This window comes from Gavialis gangeticus, unplaced genomic scaffold, assembly GCF_001723915.1.
Source record: "Gavialis gangeticus isolate Ggan-Ray unplaced genomic scaffold, GavGan_comp1, whole genome shotgun sequence".
Taxonomy (NCBI): Eukaryota; Metazoa; Chordata; order Crocodylia; family Gavialidae; genus Gavialis; species Gavialis gangeticus.
Window position 1 is genome coordinate 2,170,834 of NW_017729033.1, and position 22,879 is coordinate 2,193,712.

The 22,879-nt window shown below is 53.6% G+C and overlaps 1 protein-coding gene across 1 annotated transcript in view; it reads left to right on the plus strand.

Annotated features, from left to right (window-relative positions):
* Window positions 1–817: 817 nt before the first annotated feature.
* Window positions 818–22,879, plus strand: part of LOC109303594 (homeobox protein not2-like) — a 131,547-nt gene continuing 109,485 nt past the window's right edge. The window contains exon 1 of the mRNA XM_019525798.1: window positions 818–875. Coding sequence (XP_019381343.1) covers window positions 818–875 — 58 coding nt within the window. The remainder of the gene's footprint in view (window positions 876–22,879) is intronic.

Genomic DNA, 22,879 nt, shown 5'->3' on the forward strand with positions numbered 1-22,879 from the left:
CTAGACCCTTGAGGATCCCCACTGGCTGGATGACATGGTTTTGCAGACTAAATCCAGCCCTCAGACTGTAGATTGAACACCACCGATGTAGATAGTTCTGTCCCTCCTCAGCAGAGCCTCTGAGTGCCTGTGTCCCCCTGAGACTAGGAGGTCATTAAGGAACCAATAAACCTTTCTCCTAATGAAACATTTGCTTTGTCCTCCTTGGAGGAGGAAAACAAGCTGTCATGGTGGGGACTCCTGAGCAGGCTGCTCGCAGGAGGCTGAGGTCTCCGATGGATATGATGAGCCCGACGTCGTGTCCTCTCTCCTGATATCCTCTCCAGGTCCCCGACTGTCTTACAGCAATCATTCCTGTCACTTTGTAAAGTCCATGCTTACAGCTTTCTCCCTTCAACCTCCTCAGCATCCAAGCTTCCCAGACCCCAGAGCAGGGGAAGACTGGAAAGGCATCTCTTGGGTCCATTAGGCCATAATCCTGCAAGGGGTTCAGGCATCTGAGTAAAGCAAAACCCATGACTTGGCCTGAACCTTTCAGCACCACTACTGCACTGTTTGCAGTGCCCTGACCTCTTGCGTTTCTTTCCTCGCATGGGTGACTGAGGGCTAACTCCATCAGTGGGATTCAATTGCTGCCTTATTCTGACAGCTTCTCCTCTGGGAAGTAGAAGCAAGGCTGGAAGGACGACAGCGTGCACAGGTTTTATTAGTTAACGTACGGCGCACAATCAACCTCTGCGGCATTCTGGACATGCTGCCTGCTGGAGCTTGTTGCAGCATAACCGATATGATGGTTTGTGCTTAAAGTTGGGCAAACATGGTAAAAGTGGGCATCTTTGTTCTGGACATTGTTGTCAAAGGAGGTGGGTTTACAGGTAAGAGTTGTGTATGTGCATAGTATAGTGGCTAGGACACTGGACTGGAATACAGGACCCCTGGGTTCATAGATTCACTTGGACAACTAACTAGGAAGAAGTATAAGAGCATTGCTTGGGCACGCAGAGATGAAGTCAGGAAGGCCAAAGTGCAATTGGAGTTGCAGTTGGCAAGGGATGTGAAGGGGAACAAGAAGGGTCAGCTCCCAGACTACTGCACCATTTGGGGAGGAGGTCAGCAGCCAACAGTGGTGAAAAAACAGTTTAGAGACTATTTATAAAAGGTGGATGTGTACAAGACCATGGGGCCGGATAGGTTGCACACAAGGGTGCTGATAGAGCTGGAGAATGAGACTACAGAGCCACTGGCCATCATCTTTGAAAACTCCTGGTAGTCAGGAGAGGTCCTGTATGATTGGGAAAGGGCAAACAGAGTGCCCATATTTAAGAAGGGGAAAAAGGAGGATCGGGGGAAAGGCAGACCAGTCAGCCTCACTTCAGTCCCTGGAAAAATCATGGAGCAGGTCCTCAAGGAATCCTGCCGGCATCCTGGGCTGCACTGATTCTATAGAAAATGAGGGTTGGAAGGGACCTCAGGAGGTCACAGCTAGTCCAGCCCCTGCTCCAAGCAGGACCAGCCCCAACTACATCATCCCAGCCAAGGCTTTGTCTACCTGGTCTTAAAAATCTCCAAGGATGTAGGATCCACCACCTCTCTGCGGGGCCTGTTCCAGTGCCTAACCTCCCTTCTCATGAGAAAGTTCTTTCCAGTGTCTAACCTCAACTTCCCTTGAGCCCATTGCTCCTTGTCCTGCCATCTGCCACCCCCGACACCAGTCCAGCTCCATCCTCTTTGCAACCAATGTCTAGTTCTGCCACTAACCCATGCTGGCTGACTGTGAACAAATCACTTCCCCTTCTATGCCTCAGTTCCTCTGTCTGTAAAATGGAGATAACAATGATGGCCTCCTTTGTAAACTGCTTGGAAACCTACTTATGAAGAATGCTACTGAAGAGGCAGATATTAGTATACATGAGACGTATCTGAGCTGGCTAATAGGGTGGTTTATTATTAAAAGGCAGAAAAAAAACCATGGGCTACAAGCCACTGTGTTATAGTGAATAAGTCAATGCCACTCCTCATCACGCTTTGCACAGCACATCTTGCAAAGTGAAGTGGGAACAAATCTTCTGCAGGGTTAGCAAAGGCACGAACAACTTTACCATGCTTGCACTGAAATAACCTTCTCTGAAAGCACGCATATGTGTGTACCTGCGCGTGTGTGGGGGGGTGTATATGTTTGTGTGTGAGGAGTGTGGCTTGAGAATAACTCATTACAAACCTGTTACAGGATTGCAGAAACTGAACATGTGGAGTAAAACCATTGTCCTTGCCTCTGTTGATAGTGCGTGATGGGAAAAGCCTGGGGAACAGTCCCCTCCACTGCAGAGGTTTTGGGGAAAAATCTCTGCCCTGAGTTTTTCAGGATGTCAGACCAGTACATTGGTCCTTCCTGCTCCAAAAGCCTCCCAGTGAGCTTTACCTCCTCTTCTAGCCCCTTTGGCCAAGCACAAGAGCCAGAAATACCTCTTTCCCGGGCAGGGAAGGAATCGGCCATTGCAGGCAATGCATAGGCCCCTCGCCGGGCTGGGGGAGGCAGCCGCGCATGAAATGCAATGGTAGCACCATCTCCCGCTGCAAGCCTGGGATAGGGTCCTGCAGCCCTGAGGCTGAGCAGGGGTTGCTCCGGCGTGGAAAGCAGCCCCGCTAACAGCGCCACTGGGAACCATCCTGAGGCCAGACCTGTGAGATGATGTCTGCCTCCACAAAGCTTCCAGGGAGACCTGAGAGAGGCAGCTTGAATGAGAAAGGGCAGAGGCATGGGAGGGGAGAGGAACTGCTCCCTGCTGCCTTGCTGGGTGCCCTGCTCCCACCCTGCACAGCTGGTTTCAGACCTGGCCTGGAAAAACAGGAATTTTTGTTTTGGATGCTGTCATTATACACAGACAGCATCCAGCATAAGCTTTTCTTCACACACCTTAAAACACATTTAAAGCCCGTGCACCCGTTACAATAGACGCGCCCGTGCACCCATCCACAGCCCTTTCCCTAACCCCAATGTTGGGGTTTGCATTCTCAGCTCATTCACTCGTGCCCGTGGGGTTGTCTAGCCCTTGGCTGTCCAGGTGCACCGTGCGTCCCCTTGGAGGTGGCCCTGGGTGAGGGAAGGTGGGACCAGACCGCCTCCAGCCATGGCCCCAGGTTCGAAGTAGGCTGCTGGGGCATGAGCTAATGACTCAGCCGTGTCCGACCCCCTTTATCCCATGGCGTGTTTATACCTGGTTCCAGCAAAGAAGGGAAAAGGGTCTTGTGCATAGAGCTTTGGAGAGCAGCGTTTATTTTCTGGCCGTGCCAGGGATGCTGCGAGGCCCCTTGGGAACCTGGATATCCATTTTCCTGGCTGTAAAATGGAGATAACTCCTCCTGTTTCCACCTGCTTTGGCTGTGCTGCCTATTTAGGTTGTAAGCAGTGTCCAGGCAGGGTTGGTGCCGCAGCGGTCAGCACAACAGGCTTGGCTTTGCTGTGGTTCATGGAGTGGGAGCGGATGTGATGTGTCTTGATTCTAGCAAAGCTTCTGACACTGTCCCACATGATGTCCTCTTAAGCAAGCTCAGGAAATATGGTCTAGATGAGACTAATGTGAGGTGGGTAGAAAACTGGTTGAATAAACACCCTCAAAGAGCACTGTATTTATCTGCAAAGCATGCACCTCCAACTCAGCCAGGTGCTGGAACCGCTGGATTCGAACCCAGAACAGCCAAGCCAGCAGGTCGAGGCAAAGTCTGCAGCATCTGTTCAGGCACCTGCTCCAGGCCAGCCCCATCTGTGAGGACCCTGGTGGGGAGTCAAGTGAGCAGGAGGGACGTATGGAAACCATGAGTCCCTGATGGGGGGACTATCAAACTCTTCCTGATGGGACTTGTGTGTGCTTCGAGACCTCCGCCTTGCTCCAGCCTGCTCCCAGCCTCGCCACAGTCCCTGCCCTTGCCTCGCTTGGACCTCCCAGCTCTGATCTTGGAGTCACAGGGTCCTAGAGAAGTGGGGCTGGAAGGGATCTCCAGAGATCATCTAGTGCAACCCCCTGCCTGAGGCAGGATCAGCCCTAGCCAACCTATCCCATGCAAACCAGTCAATTCATGTCAAGTGACTGGTCAATTGAATGCATAATTTTTGACCCCTCAAAGATTATAGCCCTTTTACAAAAAAACTACATTTTCTTTGGAGCTGTCTTGGCAGAAATATGATTTTTTTTTTATGCATTTCTTAATGGAAAATTTGTGCTCTTTCTGTGTATTATTTGGCAATTTTTCACAATTTTTGACAGAACTTGATTTGACCGGTCAAATACCCAAACCACATCTAAATCCTACGTAAGACAACCATTATCCCTTACACAACACAGACCTCACACCCAAACCTGCCCAGGGAAAGCAGGGGACCCACGGCAGCCACCGTCCTCTTTCTATGAAATATTGTCAATATAGGATCAAGCGATCCCGGGTAGAGGATCCCGGAGAGATCTTCCACCTGCCCTGATTATGACACTGCCTCAATCCTCAGCTGATGACTTGGACTGCAACAAATTCACGGCGTGACCCCAGCCTCCCTATGATAACTCATTAAGTAACCGCACATGGCCCAGTTGGTCTTGTTTTGGGAAGGCAGGATGAAGATGAAGAGATATCTCCCTTTAACCAAACCAGTCAGAATCATTTTCCTTTTTTAAGACGCCCTCCCCCCAGTTGCTACTTTTTGGGGGAAATGTGGGAGCGATATGTGACAAATAAGGGGGATATCAGTGGCTCGCTGTCAGGCTGGAAGGATGTATTGAGACAGGGTCTGCCAGCTTTCTTGGATTTGGCATCAGCCAAGTTTTCCTGAATGACCTGGATGAAGAAATAGTAGGCATGCAGATGAAATCACCCCACAAAGCAGTTCCAAGCACTTCAGAGGACTGTATTTGAACTCAAAATGATCTTGGCAAATGGGAGAACTGGCCTGAAATCAAGAGGACGCCGCTCAGCAAGGACAGGTGTGACGTGGTGCTTGGGTGGGAATCATCAAATGAGGAAGGGACTGGCTGGAAAGCAGGGCTGTGGGGAAGGATCTCGGGGTTGGAGCAGACCGAAGAGTGCAAGTAAGTCACCCATGCCACCGGTGCAGAAACAAAGGCAGTCACCTTGTCAGGCTGTATAAACAGGAGTGTCATGTGGAGGACACGTATTGGATCCGTCCCCCCAGCTCAGCTCGAGGAAGGGCTGGACTCTATCCTGACCAGGGGATAGCATGCCCAGGGGGCTAGAAAGCACAAGGCAGGAGGAAATATTGAAAGCATTAGGTTTGGAGCCAAGATTGTAAAGAAGTTGCTGTAAAGAAGAAGGACATAAATGAATCTCTGTGTTCCCTAGGAATAAAAGAGGCAGGCATGGGCTTAAAGTGCAGCCAAGTTAGACATTAGGCAACCTGCTGTCTATAAGGATGGTCATGCACTGGACTAAGTTATCTAGGAAGGCTGCGGGATCTCCCACGTTGGAGATTTTTAAGAGCAGGTTAGACAAATATTTAGGTAGAGGTTGATCCGGACTTAGGGCAGGAGGCTGGACTAAGTGATGATTTGCAATGGCCCCCTCCAGCCCTGATGCTAGGATCCCTTCCATCCTCAGCACAGCATCTTCTCCTCTTTGACTATGGAGGGGACCAAGCAGCCATGAGCCTCTCTGGGAAGCCAAGAGCACAGGGCTCTCAGCAGGATGTATAACCCTGGCCCCGTTCAGGACGCAACGACTGGACCACAGAAGCATTTGCTACTGTGTCTGGCTATCTTGGCTTTGTTCCTCCAGAAGAGGCTGGTGCATCCAGTGCCATGAGCACCCTAAGGAGGTTGGCTCCAGGGTGGAAGCCTGCTTGCAGCAACACCTGCTAAGAGCAACAAATCTTCCCTGGGACCCTCCCCACACCCTGCACTCAGCTAAAACACCCTGTAGCAGCAACAGCAGCTAAGGAGCAACATGCCACCAAGGCATAGACATGTTGCCGCTGTCAGGCACTGTCCGTACAGAGGGTGGAGACCATGCCGTGCCCTGCCTGAGCTTCAGGAAGAATACCCTTGGGGGGGAAAAAGCCCTTTCCAGCAGTCTCCAATGCTGGTGTGTCCATGTTCGATGCACATGGCAGCACAGATGCCTCGGCAAGAAGCTACAAACCAGCCCCCGTCCCAGGCGCAGACAGAGCCTGTGAGCGCAGGTGAAGCCCCAGCCCACAACGTAACATGTCCTGCAATAGAGCGTATGTTTGGGCTCTTCCCATGGTGTTGCCACAGCTCCAAGGGCTCGTTCCTGTTTTACCTACAACACCCCGATCCCGTGGCCACCAGGAAGTTGGTGGCACCTGTGTGGGCGTGCGTCGGGTGCATGTGTCGGGTGCGTGCATTGTCAGCTCCTGCAACACCTGCCCCTGCTGCCAACGGAGAGAGATCTGGGTCCACACCTACGTCTGCAGCCCCTGTGAGCTCCCCATCCGCAGCCCTACCAAGTGCTGCGACCTCCTGGTCAACCTCCTGCTGCTTCTGGCCAAACTCACCTACAAGGCCAGGAAGAAGGTCCTGGCTGGGGGCAACCAGGGTGCTTGGGGCTGGCTTCTTTTCACTCCTCTGTACACATCCACTGGCTCCGGGGACATGTCCAAGGGGCTGCGAGCTCTGCTCTGCGCGGCATCCCTGCTCGTTATCACCCTTCACTCCCATCTCAGGTTTTTCACTTGTTGACCCCAGTAATCGCTTGTTTTGCATCTGGTGGCCTCCCTGTAATCAAGGGAGGCTTCTAGTTTTCCTGGTGGGCCTGGATCCATTGCTCCCTTTGCATAGGAAATAGGTCTGTTTTACCCACCAGCCCATCTTTCTACCCACACCGTGGTAGAGGTGGTTAGGGCGATGCTTCAGCCCGCTCCCAAAGGCGAGCACTGCTGTTCGAGTGTGCAGCTCCACCGCTGCTCTGGAAAGGATGTGACACCATACACACCGCACGTCCGCAGGGAGAGCAAAACCCTCTGAGTTAGATGTTGGTTTTCGCACTTGCTCAGCTGGCGTCCTTGCTTACAAGCCCATTGAAATCGATGCTGCTGCTGCCGCTTCAGCTGGCCTCTCGCTCCGTGCTTGCAGACCATCACCTGTCAGGCATCGATCCCACCTGCCCGGGGAGAGCAGCACTGCAAAGGGAGGAGAAGCCGGGCCTTGGGGCTCTGATCCTGCCTGACCACAGCTTGTGATGTGAGATGCTGGGCACATCACTTGCCTGCATTCACCTAATGATGGAAAGATGGGCAGAGACCTCTATAGGGGCTTGGGATGGGAACCCACACCTGAGGACTTTTGGGCATTTCCCTCCAAGTGATAGGAGTTTTACCTACCCCTACTCCCCTGTCAAAACCCAGCACAGTGCATCGGTCAGGGGAGTGCATGGGTACCTGGAGGGCATAGCGGGTAGAGCACAAATGCAAGCAAAGGGACCCAGGGCAGCATGGCTCCGTTAGCTGGCATGGGTGCTGCTAGCCAGAAAACTCCCTGGCTCTTGCCCTGTGTGGTCCAAGAGTCTCCCAATGCCTGAAAAAGGGTGTTTGTGCCCAAAAGCTTGCAAAGACCCTTTTCCCAACTATTTAGTTGCACTAATAAAAGATATCACATCTACCCAAAGAACCTTGTCTGGCTAGTGTCTGCCACGGGGCTGGAGCAGCAGCTGCAGGAGGAAGGCAGGGCAGGAAGCCAGACGGCGGGGACACACTCATTTCCAGCCCCCGCCAACCCCAAACCTCTTCCTGTTAGTGGCTGGTGGCTGGACCCTGGGTGCGGCTGAGCAGGTGTCAAGGGGTGAGAGGGATATCCGCTGCCCTTTTCTCTGGGGCAGCCTCATGCTTTGGCTGGGAGAAGTTCCTTCCACCTTGCCGCAGAAGCAAGGCTTTCCAAAAACAAGGCACGTGTTGTGCTTGGGGCACGTGGTATGCAAAGAAATATAGCCTGCCTTGGCTATGCTGCCTGGGGTGTCTGCCCACTCCTGCTCCATGCATGGCAGCCCTGGCAGGGAGGACCAGCGAGCATCCTGATCAGGGCATGGGCTCCAGCTGGCCCAGGGACCCCCAGGCTGGTCCTCCTCTCCTCCTTGCTGAGTGGGAGAGGGTGAGCAGAGCCTGTTTCCCTGGCCCTGAGTTCGAATGCTGCTGTATGCAAGAATCCCTGCCTGGACTCCTCATTGGCAAAGGGAAGGGCGAGCTCCCGCAGCTGCAGGGTTGGCAGTGAGGCAAGGCCTGTGTTTCTCATAATTATGGGTGAAGGGAATTCTGTGTCTTGATTGCCAGCAGCTGCACAAGGAGGGACAGGGTTTCTCAAGAGGCCCATTTCCAGCCCTTTGCACCGATTAGAGACTTAGGGCCTAGAAGTCCCAGTCCCGGACCAGGCACTGTACAGACAGAGCATCCCTGCCCTGAGCCACTCACAGCCTCATGCAAGACAAGGGGCTGTGCACACACAAGGACATGACAGGCCAGGCCCCTAAGATATGGGCAAGCAGCATAAGAAGCCCCACCAATGACTCCTGCTAATGAAGTCCATCTTGGTGGCCAAGGCCAGAGCTCCACGAGCTTGTCCTGGCAGTGTGCCGGCAACTGCAGAACCCCGGGAGCTGCCTGGCACAAGGCAGAGGGATGCATTAGCGCGGCAGGGGATGGCAAGTCCTTGACCCACCTCTTCCCAGTGCAGCACCTAGACAGGGAGGGTTAGGGGATGCAGCCCAGGGAGCCGTGCCTAATTGAGCTGTTGTTCCTGACCACGATTAGCCGACTTCTTCCCACATTTTGCTGGACCGCATTGGGTGAGCAGTGCTGTCTGTTTGATGGGCACAGAACTAAACTTCTGGAGGGAGCCGGCCAGCAGGTAAGGGCACGAGCAAGTGGCTGAGACCAGCCTGACAGCCCCTTTGCAACCTGAGGACACACCGGCTGCTGCTTGTGACCCCATCGTTTTCCTGTTCATTTGGGGAGGGGGTGAGGATGGGATGCCCTGGAGCAGGGGTGGGCTGCTCCGAGATGCTTGCTGAATCCAGCAGATAGGGCCAGTCTTCAGGTCTGATCCAGCCTGCAGGATCGGTCTCACCCTGCTCATCTGCCCCTTGGACTGGCCCCATGCCATTTATCCAGACCTTGGGGCTTGACAAATTTGACATCCTTGCACTGAAGCATGGCAGGTCATTTGGCACAGCTGCCACGAGTCGTTAGCGGTAAGACTAGGGGTGCTGCCAAAGGGGGCACTCTCCACGGGTCTGACCACCCCATCCGGGAAAGCGCAGAGCGGGGATGCTACCTGGGGAGCCTCACTGAGAACCAGCCTTGTAAGCCCTAGCTACACATTCAGGATTCGTGGTAGAAGTGATATCTTTTATTAAACCAGCTAGATTTTTGCAAAAAATATTCTTTAATTGCAAACTTTCAGGCGCAAACACCCTTCATCAGGCATCAGAGAAAAGACTGAAAAAGTTCTCCTGGGTAGAAATGAAAGTTTATATTTCATAGGAGATTTCAAGATAGTAAAATCTCCCATTTGGAAAAGTTTGTTTTATATGCGGATTAGGCTCCCTGGCAAAGTTCATATTAAATGGAGATTTTACCACCTTCAAATCTCCTATGAAATATGAACTTTCATTTCTAACCAGGAGAACTTTTACAATCTTTTCTCCAGTGCCTGATGAAGGGTGCTTGTGCCAGAAAGTTGCAATTAAAGATTATTTTTTTTTGCAAAATCTAGTTGGTCTCATAAAAGGTATCACCTCTACCATGAGTCCTGAATGTTTTTTCCTCTAGGCCAATTCAGCTACAACCTGGATAACCCATTAAACACGCCTCACGTGGTAACCCAGCCACACATCCATTCAATGAATGATGCAGTAAAAAGAGGAATAAGTGACAAAGCTGTTCCACAAAATATGGGTGGATCACACATTAGATCCCATTGAACTTTATCTCTCGAGGGGCCCTAAGCTTTTATGGAGGCAGAGCTCCAAGCATTTTCCCTGCCAGTTCAGGGTTCATCTCTCCCCACAGAGGAAGGCAGGGCTTGCACCGACAGTGTACCTCCTTCACTACACACCTGATGATGACGGCAGGACAGGGTTGCACCTTAGAGACCAACTGGGTCAGAGCACTGAAAGGTGGGTGACTTGTTGCGCATCGACTCGCATTTATTACTCGTAAATTTGGGCCCACGGGCTTCAAAGTCAACAAGTGTCCAGCTGCCAAATCCACCCCAGCTCCATTTATCCCAGGCAGTGGGATGGCCCCAGGCTGTGATTGTCCCTCTGTTTCCAGACTCCAGCACTTCTAACAGTCTTGATTCAGACCCGGCATCATGTCATTTCTGCGGTGCTGCCGTACCCCCAAAGCACTCCCGAAGTAGGAGTCTAAAATCAAGAGAGAGCTTTTTTGGCCTGTTTGCTTTGCCTCCAGGGTCTTGTTCATTGCCTGGTGGCTCCTGAGCCTTTGGGACATACTCATGGGCTAGAGCTGTCCCCCACAAGGATGAGGGCCTAACACTTCCTTTACCAGGAGAGAAAAGATGCTAACACCATCCCGGGACTCCCAGAGCTGGGACTTTACAAGATGCACCAAGTCCTGTGAGAGTCACCAGAAAGCACAAGAGCTGCTCACACTCATAAAGGCTGGTGGGTACAGGCAGGCACCGCTGTTGCAGGTCTAGTCTTCTCCTTTCCCACTGTCTAGCTCTTGATCTGAGCTATCACTGCCTGTTGTAGCGTCATGGGGAAGTCAGGTTTGAAGGGACCTCACAAGGTCACATCCAGTCCAGGCTCCTGCTCAAGGCAGGATCAGCCCTGACTCAACCACCCCAGCCAGGGGGCTGTCCAACCTGCTCTTGGAAACTTCCAGGGATGGAGACTCCACCGCTTCTCCGGGTGCCTGTACCAATCCCCGACCACCCTCTGAGTCAAAATGTTCCTCCCCAGCTCCAGCCTCAATTTCCCCTGCCGCAGCCTGAAGCCATTGCTCCTCATCCTGTGCCCTGCAGCCACGGAAGGATCCCTTGGAGGTATCACATCTCTCAGTGACCAGGCAGCAGCCTCCTGCTGTGCATTTACTCCCTTAGCAGCGAAGCCAGCAGCGTCCTGGGACTATTCGACAGTGCCCACGAGCCCTGTTGGCAGCTCAGGTAGAGTAGCTGCTAAGTCCCTAGACAGCCTGGCACGCCTGCCAAACCACATGCCACTTGGGACAGGGTCAGCTGTCCCCCATGCGAGGGAGCTGTGCCCTCCCCGTCCCCCCCAGACCATCGGGACGTTGTCAGATGGATGCTCCCAGGTGCTGCGTCTGCCCTCAAAGTCTCGAAGCGGCGCTGGGGAAGATCCCAGCCATTGCTAGGGGAAGCTAGAGCTACTACAGCTGGGAGCCTCCACATAAATCCAGGGCTGTAGGAAGGCGGCGGTCTGCGGTGAGGCAACTGCAGCCAAGACAGCACAGGAAAAGCAGAACAAGGGATACCCAGGGGTGTTGGAAAAGAGAGAGACACACCCCTTTCTCCGGGGTGCAAGTGAAGTCAGGTGTGTAGTGAAACCGGACCTTGGGGTGCAAGGATGCAACGTCAGGGCCACGGTCACTGGGCGCTTTGCTGAATGGGCCCAGCCAGCCCAGCACGGGGGGCCAGGGCCTGATCCGCACCCCCTGGCTCCGGGCTGCAGGAGCCTCATGGCTTCCAGTGCCAACAGCAGTGCCAGGCGCGGCGGCTGCAAACATCAGGCGGCACTCGAGCCCTATCCGTGTTGTTGCAGCTGGTGCTGTGCAGGAAACAGCTTTGGTTTGGACTGGGTTTCTGTGGACTCCCTCCCGCTTCCTCCCTACCTTGCAACCAGACCAGAGGCAGGAAGGGATTTTATTCATGCAGAGATGCTGCTGCAGCCTCCGGTATCCCCAGGGCCAGATTCTGCCTCAGTCACACGGGTGCAATTCTGAGTGTCCGAGTTGCATCAGGTTTCCACCCGTGTGGGAAATGTGCGACCCTTTGTGCTGTATCTGCCTCCCCCCACCATGAGGTCTGCGTGGGATTGCTAGTTAAGCTGAGCTAGAGATAAGATAAGGCTCGGAGAAGGAGGTGGGGAAGAGCCAGCCTCCCTGACCTCTGACTGACCTGATAAGAAAGGTAAAAAATAAAAACACACGTTTTAATTTATTTTTTATTTGAAAAATAAAAATGTGCAAAGGATCCGACCCAAAGAAGCAGTCGCTGGAGGACTCCAGGAGGAAACCAGAGTGCAAGAACCTATTAACAAGGCAGAAACAGAGTACCAATATGGATGATGCAGACAGTGAGGGGCATCATCACGTATAAAATGCCACCTATTTTTCTCCAGTTAAAAATAAACTACGAGCTTTACAAGTACCCAAGGGCTGGAGTGGACAGCTTCAAATTGAAGCAAAAAGAAACACAGCTTCACTGGAATGAGTTATAAACCATAAGCCAGGCTGTGAAATAGGAGCTTGGTTACCAGGAGCAGCCCACAGACAGCAGAATTGCAGAGCAAAGGTTGGCTTGACTCGGGGATCATCCAGACCATTACAAAGGAGAGAGGGTTGTTCGCACCTGAGGAATGAAGAGTTGAGAAAGGATCAGGTGGATTATAATAAGCCCGAATTGACTCCCTCACTGCTGCCTGACCAGAGATGCTGCTACTGCTGCCCGGCATTTGGTTTTAAGCTGTGGGTGGTGCAAGAATCAAAGGGGGTGCAAGTACACCGGTGCAAGTCCACCGGTGCAAGTACATCCAAGGGAGTGCAAGTCCACCGGTGCAAGTACATCCAAGGGGGTGCAAGTCCACCGGTGCAAGTACATCCAAGGGGGTGCAAGTCCACCGGTGCAAGTACATCCAAGGGAGTGCAAGTACACCAGTGCACCCCCTGCATCCGTCCCTGGGAACCAAAGATGCAGGTGTGTGAACTTGGCAAAAGACAGCAGTAGAAAGGGATGTGTCGACAGAAACATCGATAAACGCTGGCACAATATCCGGGCACAGCTGGCATAAATACGGGTGTCGCCAGACTGTGTAGCAACCTCAGGGCACATCATTGGGGCCATGTGCTTAATGGATAAGGGGGAGCTGGTTGTAGCCGTGCTGGCCTAAGGCCATAGGCACAGCAGACAGGGTTCTTTGGGTAAATGTGATATCTTTTATTAGACCAACTAAATTTAGTCAGTCTAATAAAAGATATCACGTTTATCCAAAGACCTTTGCCTGCTTAATGCATAAGGCACCTGATTTCAGATCAGATGACTATGGGTTTAAGTCCTTGCGTGGCCACGTTTGTCTTGTGGTGGCTGAAGCAGAATAATCAGTTTTATTTTTACCTCTTGCATCCCGTGTCCCATCCAGGTGCAAAAGGAAACTTATTTTTCCCCATCTTTGGAGGTGGTAGACAAAGCCTTGTCTGGGATGATGTAGGTAGGGCTGGTCGTGCTTGGAGCAGGGGGTTGGACTGGATGTGACCTCCTGAGGTCCCTTCCTGCCTTCATTTTCTACCTGTCCCGGGCAAGTCTGGCTAAGTGGGTGATTGTTAAACCAGCCCACTGGGGCACTGTCCAAGGGACAGTAAACCTTTCAGTGCTTTTGCTGCTGAAACCAGTCTGCCTCCTCCTTTCTGCTCCATACCCGGGCTCCAGGAGGCAGCTTGCAGACCACAGCCTCTGAGAGCACACGGGTCCAAGCACTCAAAGTGAGCCAGCAAGAGGCAATAAGATGGACAGGAGCCAGCAGTGTGCCCTTGTTGCCGAGAAGGCTACCGGCATCCTGGGCTGCGTTGGTAGGAGCAGATCGAGGGAAGCGATTCTTCCCCTCTATTCAGCACTGGGGAGGCCACATCTGGAGTCCTCAGCTCATTCACTCGTGCCCGTGGGGTTGTCTAGCCCTTGGCTGTCCAGGTGCACCGTGCGTCCCCTTGGAGGTGGCCCTGGGTGAGGGAAGGTGGGACCAGACCGCCTCCAGCCATGGCCCCAGGTTCGAAGTAGGCTGCTGGGGCATGAGCTAATGACTCAGCCGTGCCCAACCCCCTTTATCCCATGGCGTGTTTATACCTGGTTCCAGCAAAGAAGGGAAAAGGGCCTTGTGCGTAGAGCTTTGGAGAGCAGCGTTTATTTTCTGGCCTTGCCAGGGATGCTGCGAGGCCCCTTGGGAACCTGGATATCCATTTTCCTGGCTGTAAAATTTCCACCTGCTTTGGCTGTGCTGCCTATTTAGGTTGTAAGCAGTGTCCAGGCAGGGTTGGTGCCGCAGCAGCCAGTACAACAGGCCTGGCTCCGCTGAGCCCTCCGGCTGCTGTGATGGTAGTGAAAACGATAATTGGAGGCAGGAGGTGAAAGGGAAAGGGCTGCCCGAAACCAGGGGCTTCCCACCCAGCTGGGGGATGCTCTGGGCCCCACTCACATCTCTCTTGGGCCTGTCCTTCAGTATGTGATTTATTACCTTAGACACACCGCTGAGGTGCAGCATTAAAACAAAACTACCTCTACAGGGCACATGAGTTGTGGGGAGAGGCTGAGGGAAATGGGCTGATTGAGTCTGCAGAAGAGAAGACCGAGGGGGATTGAAAAGTAGCCTTCACCTCCCTGCAGGGGGGCTGCAAAGAGGATGGAGCTGGGCTGGTCTCAGTGGGGGCAGATGACAGAAGGAGCAATGGGCTCAAGCTGCAGCAAAGGAAGTTGAGGTTGGATATTAGGAAGAATTTGCTTGCTAGGAGGGCACTAAAGCACTGGAACAGGTTACCTAGAGAGGTTGTAGCATCTCCATCCTTGGAGGTGTTTAAGACCCGGGTAGACAAAGCCTTGGCTGGGATGATGGAGTTGGGGCTGGTCCTGCTTGGAGCAGGGGGGTGGACTAGATGCAAACTCCTGAGGTCCCGTCCAACACTAATTTTCTATGATTGTCTTTTCCCAGCGGTGCTGCTTCCCCAACAGGGCTGTGTTTGCCCACTCAATGCCCCAGTATTTTCCTTTTGCCCTTAAGGGCAAAAAATGTACAAAGCTAGTGTTGCTTTGAAGAGGAAATACCACCTAACAGGGCTGACTCTTGCAAACTCCCCGCCAGTAACATGCCCATTTAGTCAGTGGCTGTGCCGGAAAAGTCAGATGCTGGCAGTAAGAGTTTGCGAGGTCGGACCTCCAGCCTTGGTCCGGCCATACAGATCTTCTTGCTGGGGGATCTCCAGGTGCTTTGTGCCACCCTTGGCCCAGGCCGGGGCTGCAGTGCAGGGCACCTCTCATCCCTGTGCAGAGAACCGATGTCTGCCACTGCGCAGGAGCAGGCAGCGCGGTGCAGCTAGGGGTGTGTGATGCAGGCGGGCGGTGCAGTTGCACCCACCTTTGTCCCCTACTTTCCCCAAACTTTAAAGCCAGCTGCCTCCGGGGGGACAGCAGCACTTCTCTTCAGGCAGTGCTGAAAGAGTCAGCTGACTTCATGACTCCTTATCACCTCTCTGATTCCTGCTAATCTCTCTCCACTCCACAGGTGTTAATAACCCTCCCTCCTTTCTCATGGTCTTGATGCTCCACTATTCAAACTATCCTTTCTTCTGCAGCGTTGCTGTCTGTCAGCCCTTCCTGGGAATGTCTCTTTTCTATTTCACAGCCCCCCAGACTTTCACCCCTAGCTAAAAACCCTTAACTCCGGTGTGGTCACGTCAACTCGGGTGTAGAAATGACTGACAGTGAAGTACTGGAGACACTGTTAAGAGGCTCAAGAAGCCTAGATTTTGTTTCATGAATCTGAATAAGAGACGTTCGCTTAACTAGAAGGAACACAGGACTAATGACACATCTTTTGACTCTTTTAACTATTTTTGGCCTAGTTTGCTGTGTTTCTAAAGTTTATACAAGATTTTGGAAATGAGGGCACATTCCAGGAGTTAGATTTCTTTTTGCTTTGATCTTAAACTGAATAGCATAGCGTCAGTCCCCTAGCATGTTTGCAAAGCTTCTAGTTTCTCTTTAATTGGAGAGAAGTAGGTGTTGTGGCATATGTGATGAGGAGCCATGCTATTCCTGCCTCCTTTTCAAAATCCTGGATTTTCCCATAGATGCAGGGGGGTTCATACATAGATGTAAAGGGGTACATAAGAAGATACAAATAGCCATTGACTGGGTTAGACCATAGGTCCACCTTGCCCAGTTTCCTGTCTCATTGGCAGTGGGTTATGCAGGAGAAGACTGCACGGATGCTATGAACCGCTCTCAGATGGCAGCAGAGATGGGCCCACCTGTAGCCAAGGCGTATCTGCTCTCATTGAAGAAGAACGAGCTGTTCCCCGCGTCCTGTTTGTCAGGATGCTCTGGGCCCAGCTTGGTGGCGGCTCACGCGCCAACTTGATCTGGTGATGCTATTTCCGCCCAGCCTGGATTTTCCCAGATCTTTTCACTGGAGCTTTCTGGGAGCAGAGTTGGCCTGCGAAGGCCGACAGCACCCTCTCCTGGCCCCGGTTTGACCATGCCCTCTCCATCGCAGGCAGCAGGCTGTCTCCCCGCCCAGCCGATGCAGCTGATCTTCCTGTCCCAGCAGCCAGAGGCATTGCAGTGTCTTGCATCTAATGGAGGGGGCAGCTGTAAAATTGTCAGAGCATTTTGCTACCCAGGGAAATACAGGTCACTATGGAGGCCTGAGCAGAAAGCTGTGTGCAACTATGAGGCAGGTGAGCAAAGACCTTTGCCTTCCCAGGACCGCAGCTGCATCTCCAGGAGCTTTCATGAGTGTTCATAGTGCAGTCCCTGAGAACAAGGGCCCAGCTGTGCTAGGCGCTGTACAGACAAAAGTGCCTGACAACTTGTGCAAGTACAGACAACTTGTGGACACTTCATCTGATGACAAACAACATCCAGATGAGCTGAGGGTCCTGCAGTGCAGGCCCCGGAGGGAACGGAGGTGGGGGGGCAGGCACTCATCTCCCAACACAAACTCACTGTGACCTTGGGGAAGTCAGGCAGTGGCTGATGCCTCTGGGATGGCCTGAAAAAAATCAACCCCCCTTAGGCTGGTGGAAATCCAGAGAGACAAATGAGATGCCCAAAGTCATGCCTAAATCCAAGCTTGTCCCTCAGTTTTCCCATCTGTAAAATGGAGTTAATCTCACCCACTCTGGGGCTTCATTTTTAAGATGCTGGTGTAAAACGGAGTTAATCTCACCCATTGCTCCCACTGATCAGACACTACGTGTGGCTTGGGGCTGCTACACGACCAATTCAGGGCCAGCAAGCAAGTGCATGGAAAGGCCAGGTTTCTCTGGCGTGTCTGCTCCTCTCCCTCCAGCCCTGAGCAGCACGGCACGGGTGAAACACTACCCAAGGCCACTTGCAGGGGGCCGTTCCACCAGGAGGGCTGCCACTTGCGGGGTCTGCTCTGGTTGGATACAAGCCCTCAGCGTGGCTGGGGGCAGGAAGCTGATGGACGAATGCAAGCGGATTCATGCATGGCCTGGCAGCACAGCGCTTTTGCTAGAAGTGCTGCCAGCTCTTGACCCTGGAGGAGCTCAGTGTCTCTATCCCCACCCATGCGCAGGGAAACTGAGGCATGCAGAGGTTAAGGGACAGGACCAGCATCTCCATCTGGTCCCAGCTTGGACTTCTGTGGTCTTCTGTCCTGCTGGGTACTGGGGAGGTTGCTTTCCGAGCCCCTGAAACCCGCATTGCGCCCTGGCACAGAACGGACACCTTCATTCTGGAGGGCGCTGGCCTCCCGAGTGGGGTCAGACCCCAAAGCATTTCTCCTCAGGCTGAAACCCAGCTAAGCAGACTCATCGCAGTATCATAGGGAAACATAGGGAAGGGGAGCTGGAAGGGAGCTCCGGAGGTCACATCTGGTCCAACCCCTGCCTGAGGCAGGATCAGTCCTATCCAGACCATCCCAGACCAATCCATATTCTAAAATCGTCGTAAAATGACCGTCAGTCCTTGCACAATGCAGGACGTCTCACCTGGGCCTGCCGCGGGGAAAGCAGGGGGACCACGCGGCTGAGGTCCTGCTTCTAGAAACGGTCGTTAATATGCACTCAAGCGATCCCAGCTTTTTTGGCACAGCTCCTGTCCAAATCCCTAGCCCACAATGCCCTGCCAGCCCAGGGGGAAGATGACGCTCTGGCCCTGGGAAGAGCCGTGAGCTGCTGGAGAGCTGGAGCACAGAATAGCAGGATGAGGGGAACAGGGTGTGGGGGGGCAGGCCGGCGTGGGGCTGCTCCCTGCCTCCGGAGGGGCAAAAGCCAGGGGAGGTTAACTTGTAAGAGAGGCTCCAAGGTGTCTTCAGAGGTATCTTGGTGTCTTATTCCTCGCTTTGAGGACTTAGGCCTGAGTCTAGGTCCTCTCTCTGCCACTGACTCCTGGTGGCACCTTGGTCACATCCCTTGATCTCCAGGCCTGTCTGGGCTGAAATGCACCTCCTGTGTCTAGTTAGGCTCTGAGTGCCTTGCTCCCCTGGGGTTTGCCTGGGGGCTACATGATGGAGATGCAAGCTCAAGGCAATAGTATTATAGAAGGTTTCTACCCCAGCAGCCCTTCCTCAGTCGCCCCTGCTCCTACAAGGCATCTTGTCCTTCATCGACTGGGTCTGGTCATAGTTTGCATAGTTTCTTAGGGGCTGGAAGGGACCTTACAGATCATCATGTCCAGCCCCCTGCACAGCTCCGTCCACCCCGTCCTCTGGGCACCACGAGCCATCAATGGGCCTGATTGTTGAGCAGCAATTGGTTCATAGACCGGCTGCCCTGATCCCTCCGGGAGATGGGTTGTCAGGCCATAGAGGACCAGCTCTCTCTGAAGCAGCAGCCTCGTGCAGGCCTCCTTGCCTGGAGCCCGGAGAGGAGAGTTAATTAAGCAGCAGTGCCAAAAATCCAGGTGGATTAGGGCAAACCAGGCTCCTCTCTCCACGCCGCAGCGGGCTCGTCCCTGGTCCCCTGGCTCTAACCGTGGACGGGGGTTACTGTAATAGGCACCTACTCCCCGGCCCTCCACCACCCTCTAGCTTCAGTTACATCACCCAATTGATTTGCAGGAGAAAGGTTAATAGAGGTGAAATCGCCAAGGGAGCAACTGCTAACGAGGTCACTGCTTGTTTTTAATTAGGCTGGAGGGGAAAATCCCTGGTTATCCAGGCACCAGGCAGTTGGCTTGTCAGTCAAAGGGTCACCCTAATTTTCTGTGATTCTGCGGAGGTGTCGAAGACCCGGGTAGACAAAGCCTCGGCTGGGATGATGTAGTCGGGGCTGGTTCTGCTTCGACTAGATGTGACCTCCTGAGGTCCCTTCCAGCCCTTGTTTTCTGTGACTCTATGAAAGCCTGCAAGGTTTTTGGGGTGGCCAGGTGACAGTGCCCAGAGAGGGATGAGTTGGTAGCAGGGGCTGGAGCGAGAGGTGCATCCTGGGCTGCTATTGCTCTGGAGAAGGAGATGGGCTTGGTGCTGGTCTGAGCCATAGCTTTCACTGGCATGTCACTGCTGGCCTCGAGTGGCACGAGGGGAAGCAACCCTTGTCCTAATCCCAGCTCGCAACTCTGGGCTCTCCTCTTCTACCCACCACGTGTACCGGGAAACACTGAGGCAGGTAGAGACCACTTCAAAAGTATTTCTGTGGTCTCCCGTCCCTTCCCAGTACCAAGCTTGACCTTTCCTCCTTGCTGTCTGCAGCATGGCATTGCCATTCATCCATCTCTGCACTTGGAGCCGTCCTCCAAGACCCAGTGCCTGGACTCCTGGGATGACAGCCCCTGAGCGCTTCCCTCCCTGCCGTACTGCCGGGCAGCAGAGGAGAGAGGAGCCCTTTCACTGGCACTCGACACTTCATTGCACTTCTTGTCTCAACAAAAATTAGCAAAGGCTGAGCTCATCAGCAAGCTGCAAAACCTTATTGGGGCCTTATTGAGGCCTGGCTAAAACTTGTGATGACTAAACCGTGCACTCCTATTTGGGGAGGGGAAAGGTGTAACGAGCATTGCCTTGTACGGGCACGGAAGAAACCTCCTAGAAAGTGCCCAGGTAAAGGCTGAAGTCCGTAGGTGTATGGGGATTTTCATGAAGCGTGCCAATGCATTGAAGTAAGCGAGTTAATAGAAGGGAAGGGTGTAAAGAAAGCGGTCGAGCATGCCTTGAAGACGGTTGGGGTGATACACTGTCCCGTGGACCCTAACGACTCTCTGATCAACACTCTGGGATAAAACATCCGCTTAGCAAGGTAACCAACTCAATGCTTATAATCATGGATCATGCAGAAGTGGGGCTGGAAGGGACCTCCAGAGGTCACATCTAGTGCAACCCCCTGCCCAAGGCAGGATCAACCCTAATCAAACCATCCCAGACAAATCCACGATGCAACCTCTTAGTAAAACTACCATCAACCCTGCGACAGCATGAGACATCACACCTGAACGTGCCCCAGGGAAAGCAGGGGGACCGCAGCAGCCAAGGCCCTGCTTCCGTAAAAGGTTGTTGATAGACGCTCAAGAGGCCCCTGGTAGAGGGCCATGTCCCCCACACCAGTCCCTACCAGTCTGACCGTGGGGTAAAATCCCTTCCTGACCCCCAAAAAAGTGTGCATGGAGATGCACCGTGTTTTGGGGGCAGCTGTGGCGCTCTGTGCAATGGTGCAGTGGTTAATGCACTGATTTGGGACACACTGGGAGACGTGGGCTCAAGCTCATCCTCTGCCACAGACTCCCTATGTGACCTTGGGCAAGGCACTTACTCTCCACCTGTGGTAACAGCAGGGTCCTGCTGCACAGAGGTGTCGTGAAGCTACAAGCCATCCTGGGATGCATGGGGGGACCTGACCCATGCTGCCCCTCCCGGCCTCTCCGCTCGCCCTTTGCCCAGAGGAAGCCTAGGTCTCGCAGCACGCAACGTTCCCCCATGCACATGCAGCCCAGTGTCCGGGGGCAGCACGAAGGCTGCATCTCGCACACAGCTCAGCCTGTCCAGTCCCCCTCCTCTCTGCTTGTGCATCGGTGACATTTTCATTTGCAAAAGCCCACAGGGGCAGAAGGGGAAGGAAGACTAACCCCCTGTCTCCCCCCGCCACCCATCCAGCCCAGCCCATCAGAATAACAAAGCCCAAGTCTAATTCCCCCTGCGCTGCCACACGTTAAATTTCACGTCGGGAGGCATTTCCCGTTTGAGATCAAACAGGAGGGGGAAAGCAAGCGCGACGGCTCCGATAAGGCAGCCAGCCGAGCGCAGCCGGGACGTTCTTATTAAGGAATGTAAAAAGTCTCCAATGAGCCTCATCATGAAAATAATGAAATCCTTGATGGTGCGGCGTTCGCACGTCCAGATGCAACCCCCTCTGCCCACCTCCCCCAAGCAAGGTCAAGCTGAAACCTCTGCGGCCCCAGCAGAGGAAAATTCCCAGCACGCGGCCCCGTCTCAGGCCCGATCCTGGGGCTCTCCCAATAGGGTCTTCGTCGGCTTTGCTCATTATAGGGCGTTTTGCTTGCTAATGTTCAGCCCCCACACGGCTGGCTTATCGTGCTGGGATCTCTACCCCCTGGAAAAAAGGCACCTGCTGCTTTGAAAATGGGCTGATTCAAACGAGATAGAGGGGTGTTTAGGAGCTGTTTGCCTGGCTCTGCCTAATGGGACGGGGCTGGGACACTGTGCTTTATCTGCTCCATCTCGCCCGGCTCACCCACTGGAATAGAAACAGGGTCATTTTCCGTCTAATGCCTCCTCCTGTTCTTTCCTTCTCCCTCCAGGGCCAGGAGGGTTTGTTCCACTTGGGAGCCCTGAAATAACTATCTGGAGACTTGCAGGGAAGCTGTTGTCAGAGGGACGTGGGTACTCTTTGCTCCTTCCGCCTGTACCATCAGGATGCGTCATCCGTGATTACCCGTGACTTGACCCAGTGGGGCGATGCACACCAATGCGCCCCCACTGTGTTTCCACGGCACAAGACAGATGCTGGCACAAACACACGTGCAGAGGGTTGGTGGCTGGGGGAAGTGGTGCCCAGGCACGGAGGCACCTGTGCACTGTGGGGAAGCTCTCGGGGTAGCGGGCGTCTCTGTAGTATGATTGCACAGCGCCTTGCACAGTGGAGCACTGGGCCCCAGGGGTGGATTGGGCCTTTGGAGGGTCCTTGCAGCCCTATTTCACCAGAGCAAAACCAGCCAGGGCCCTCTGGGTTTGCTAAGTATTCAACAAATGGAAGACCTGAAACACTTTTGAATACGTCCAGACAGCCGCTAACCATCCGGGACCAGCCAAAGGGGGAGGGATCCCCACTGATTTTGAGGGGGGGTGGATAGGCCCTGGTGCTGGGACCTTCAGGGGTGTTTTTGCTGCCGCACAGTGCAGTCTCTGCCAGCGCTGCAAGGGCGTTGTGTGTGCTCAGCCTGCCACCCAGTGGCCTCCTGGCAGGAGCCCTCAGCTCCCCATCCTGCCTCCAATTTGCTTTACGTGATTCCTTTCTGTCACTTGTCACCCACAGGACTCCTGGGGTCCTCTCCCCGCTCCCCTGGGCTTCCTCACTTCATCCACCCTCACCTGGGTCTCCCCTTCCATCAAGTAGGGCTGATAACAGCCTGCAATCGCCCTGTTGGGTTCCCGTGCAATTCTATAATTATCTTCATCTGGGAACAAGAAGGTAACTCACATGAAGCCGCAATGCATTCATCCCTGTGCCCCTTGCCAGCCGCAATGCATTCATCCCTGTGCCCCTTGCCAGCCGCAATGCATTCATCCCTGTGCCCCTTGCCAGCCGCAATGCATTCATCCCTGTGCCCCTTGCCAGCCGCAATGCATTCATCCCTGTGCCCCTTGCCAGCCGCAATGCATTCATCCCTGTGCCCCTTGCCAGCCGCAATGCATTCATCCCTGTGCCCCTTGCCAGCCGCAATGCATTCATCCCTGTGCCCCTTGCCAGCCGCAATGCATTCAT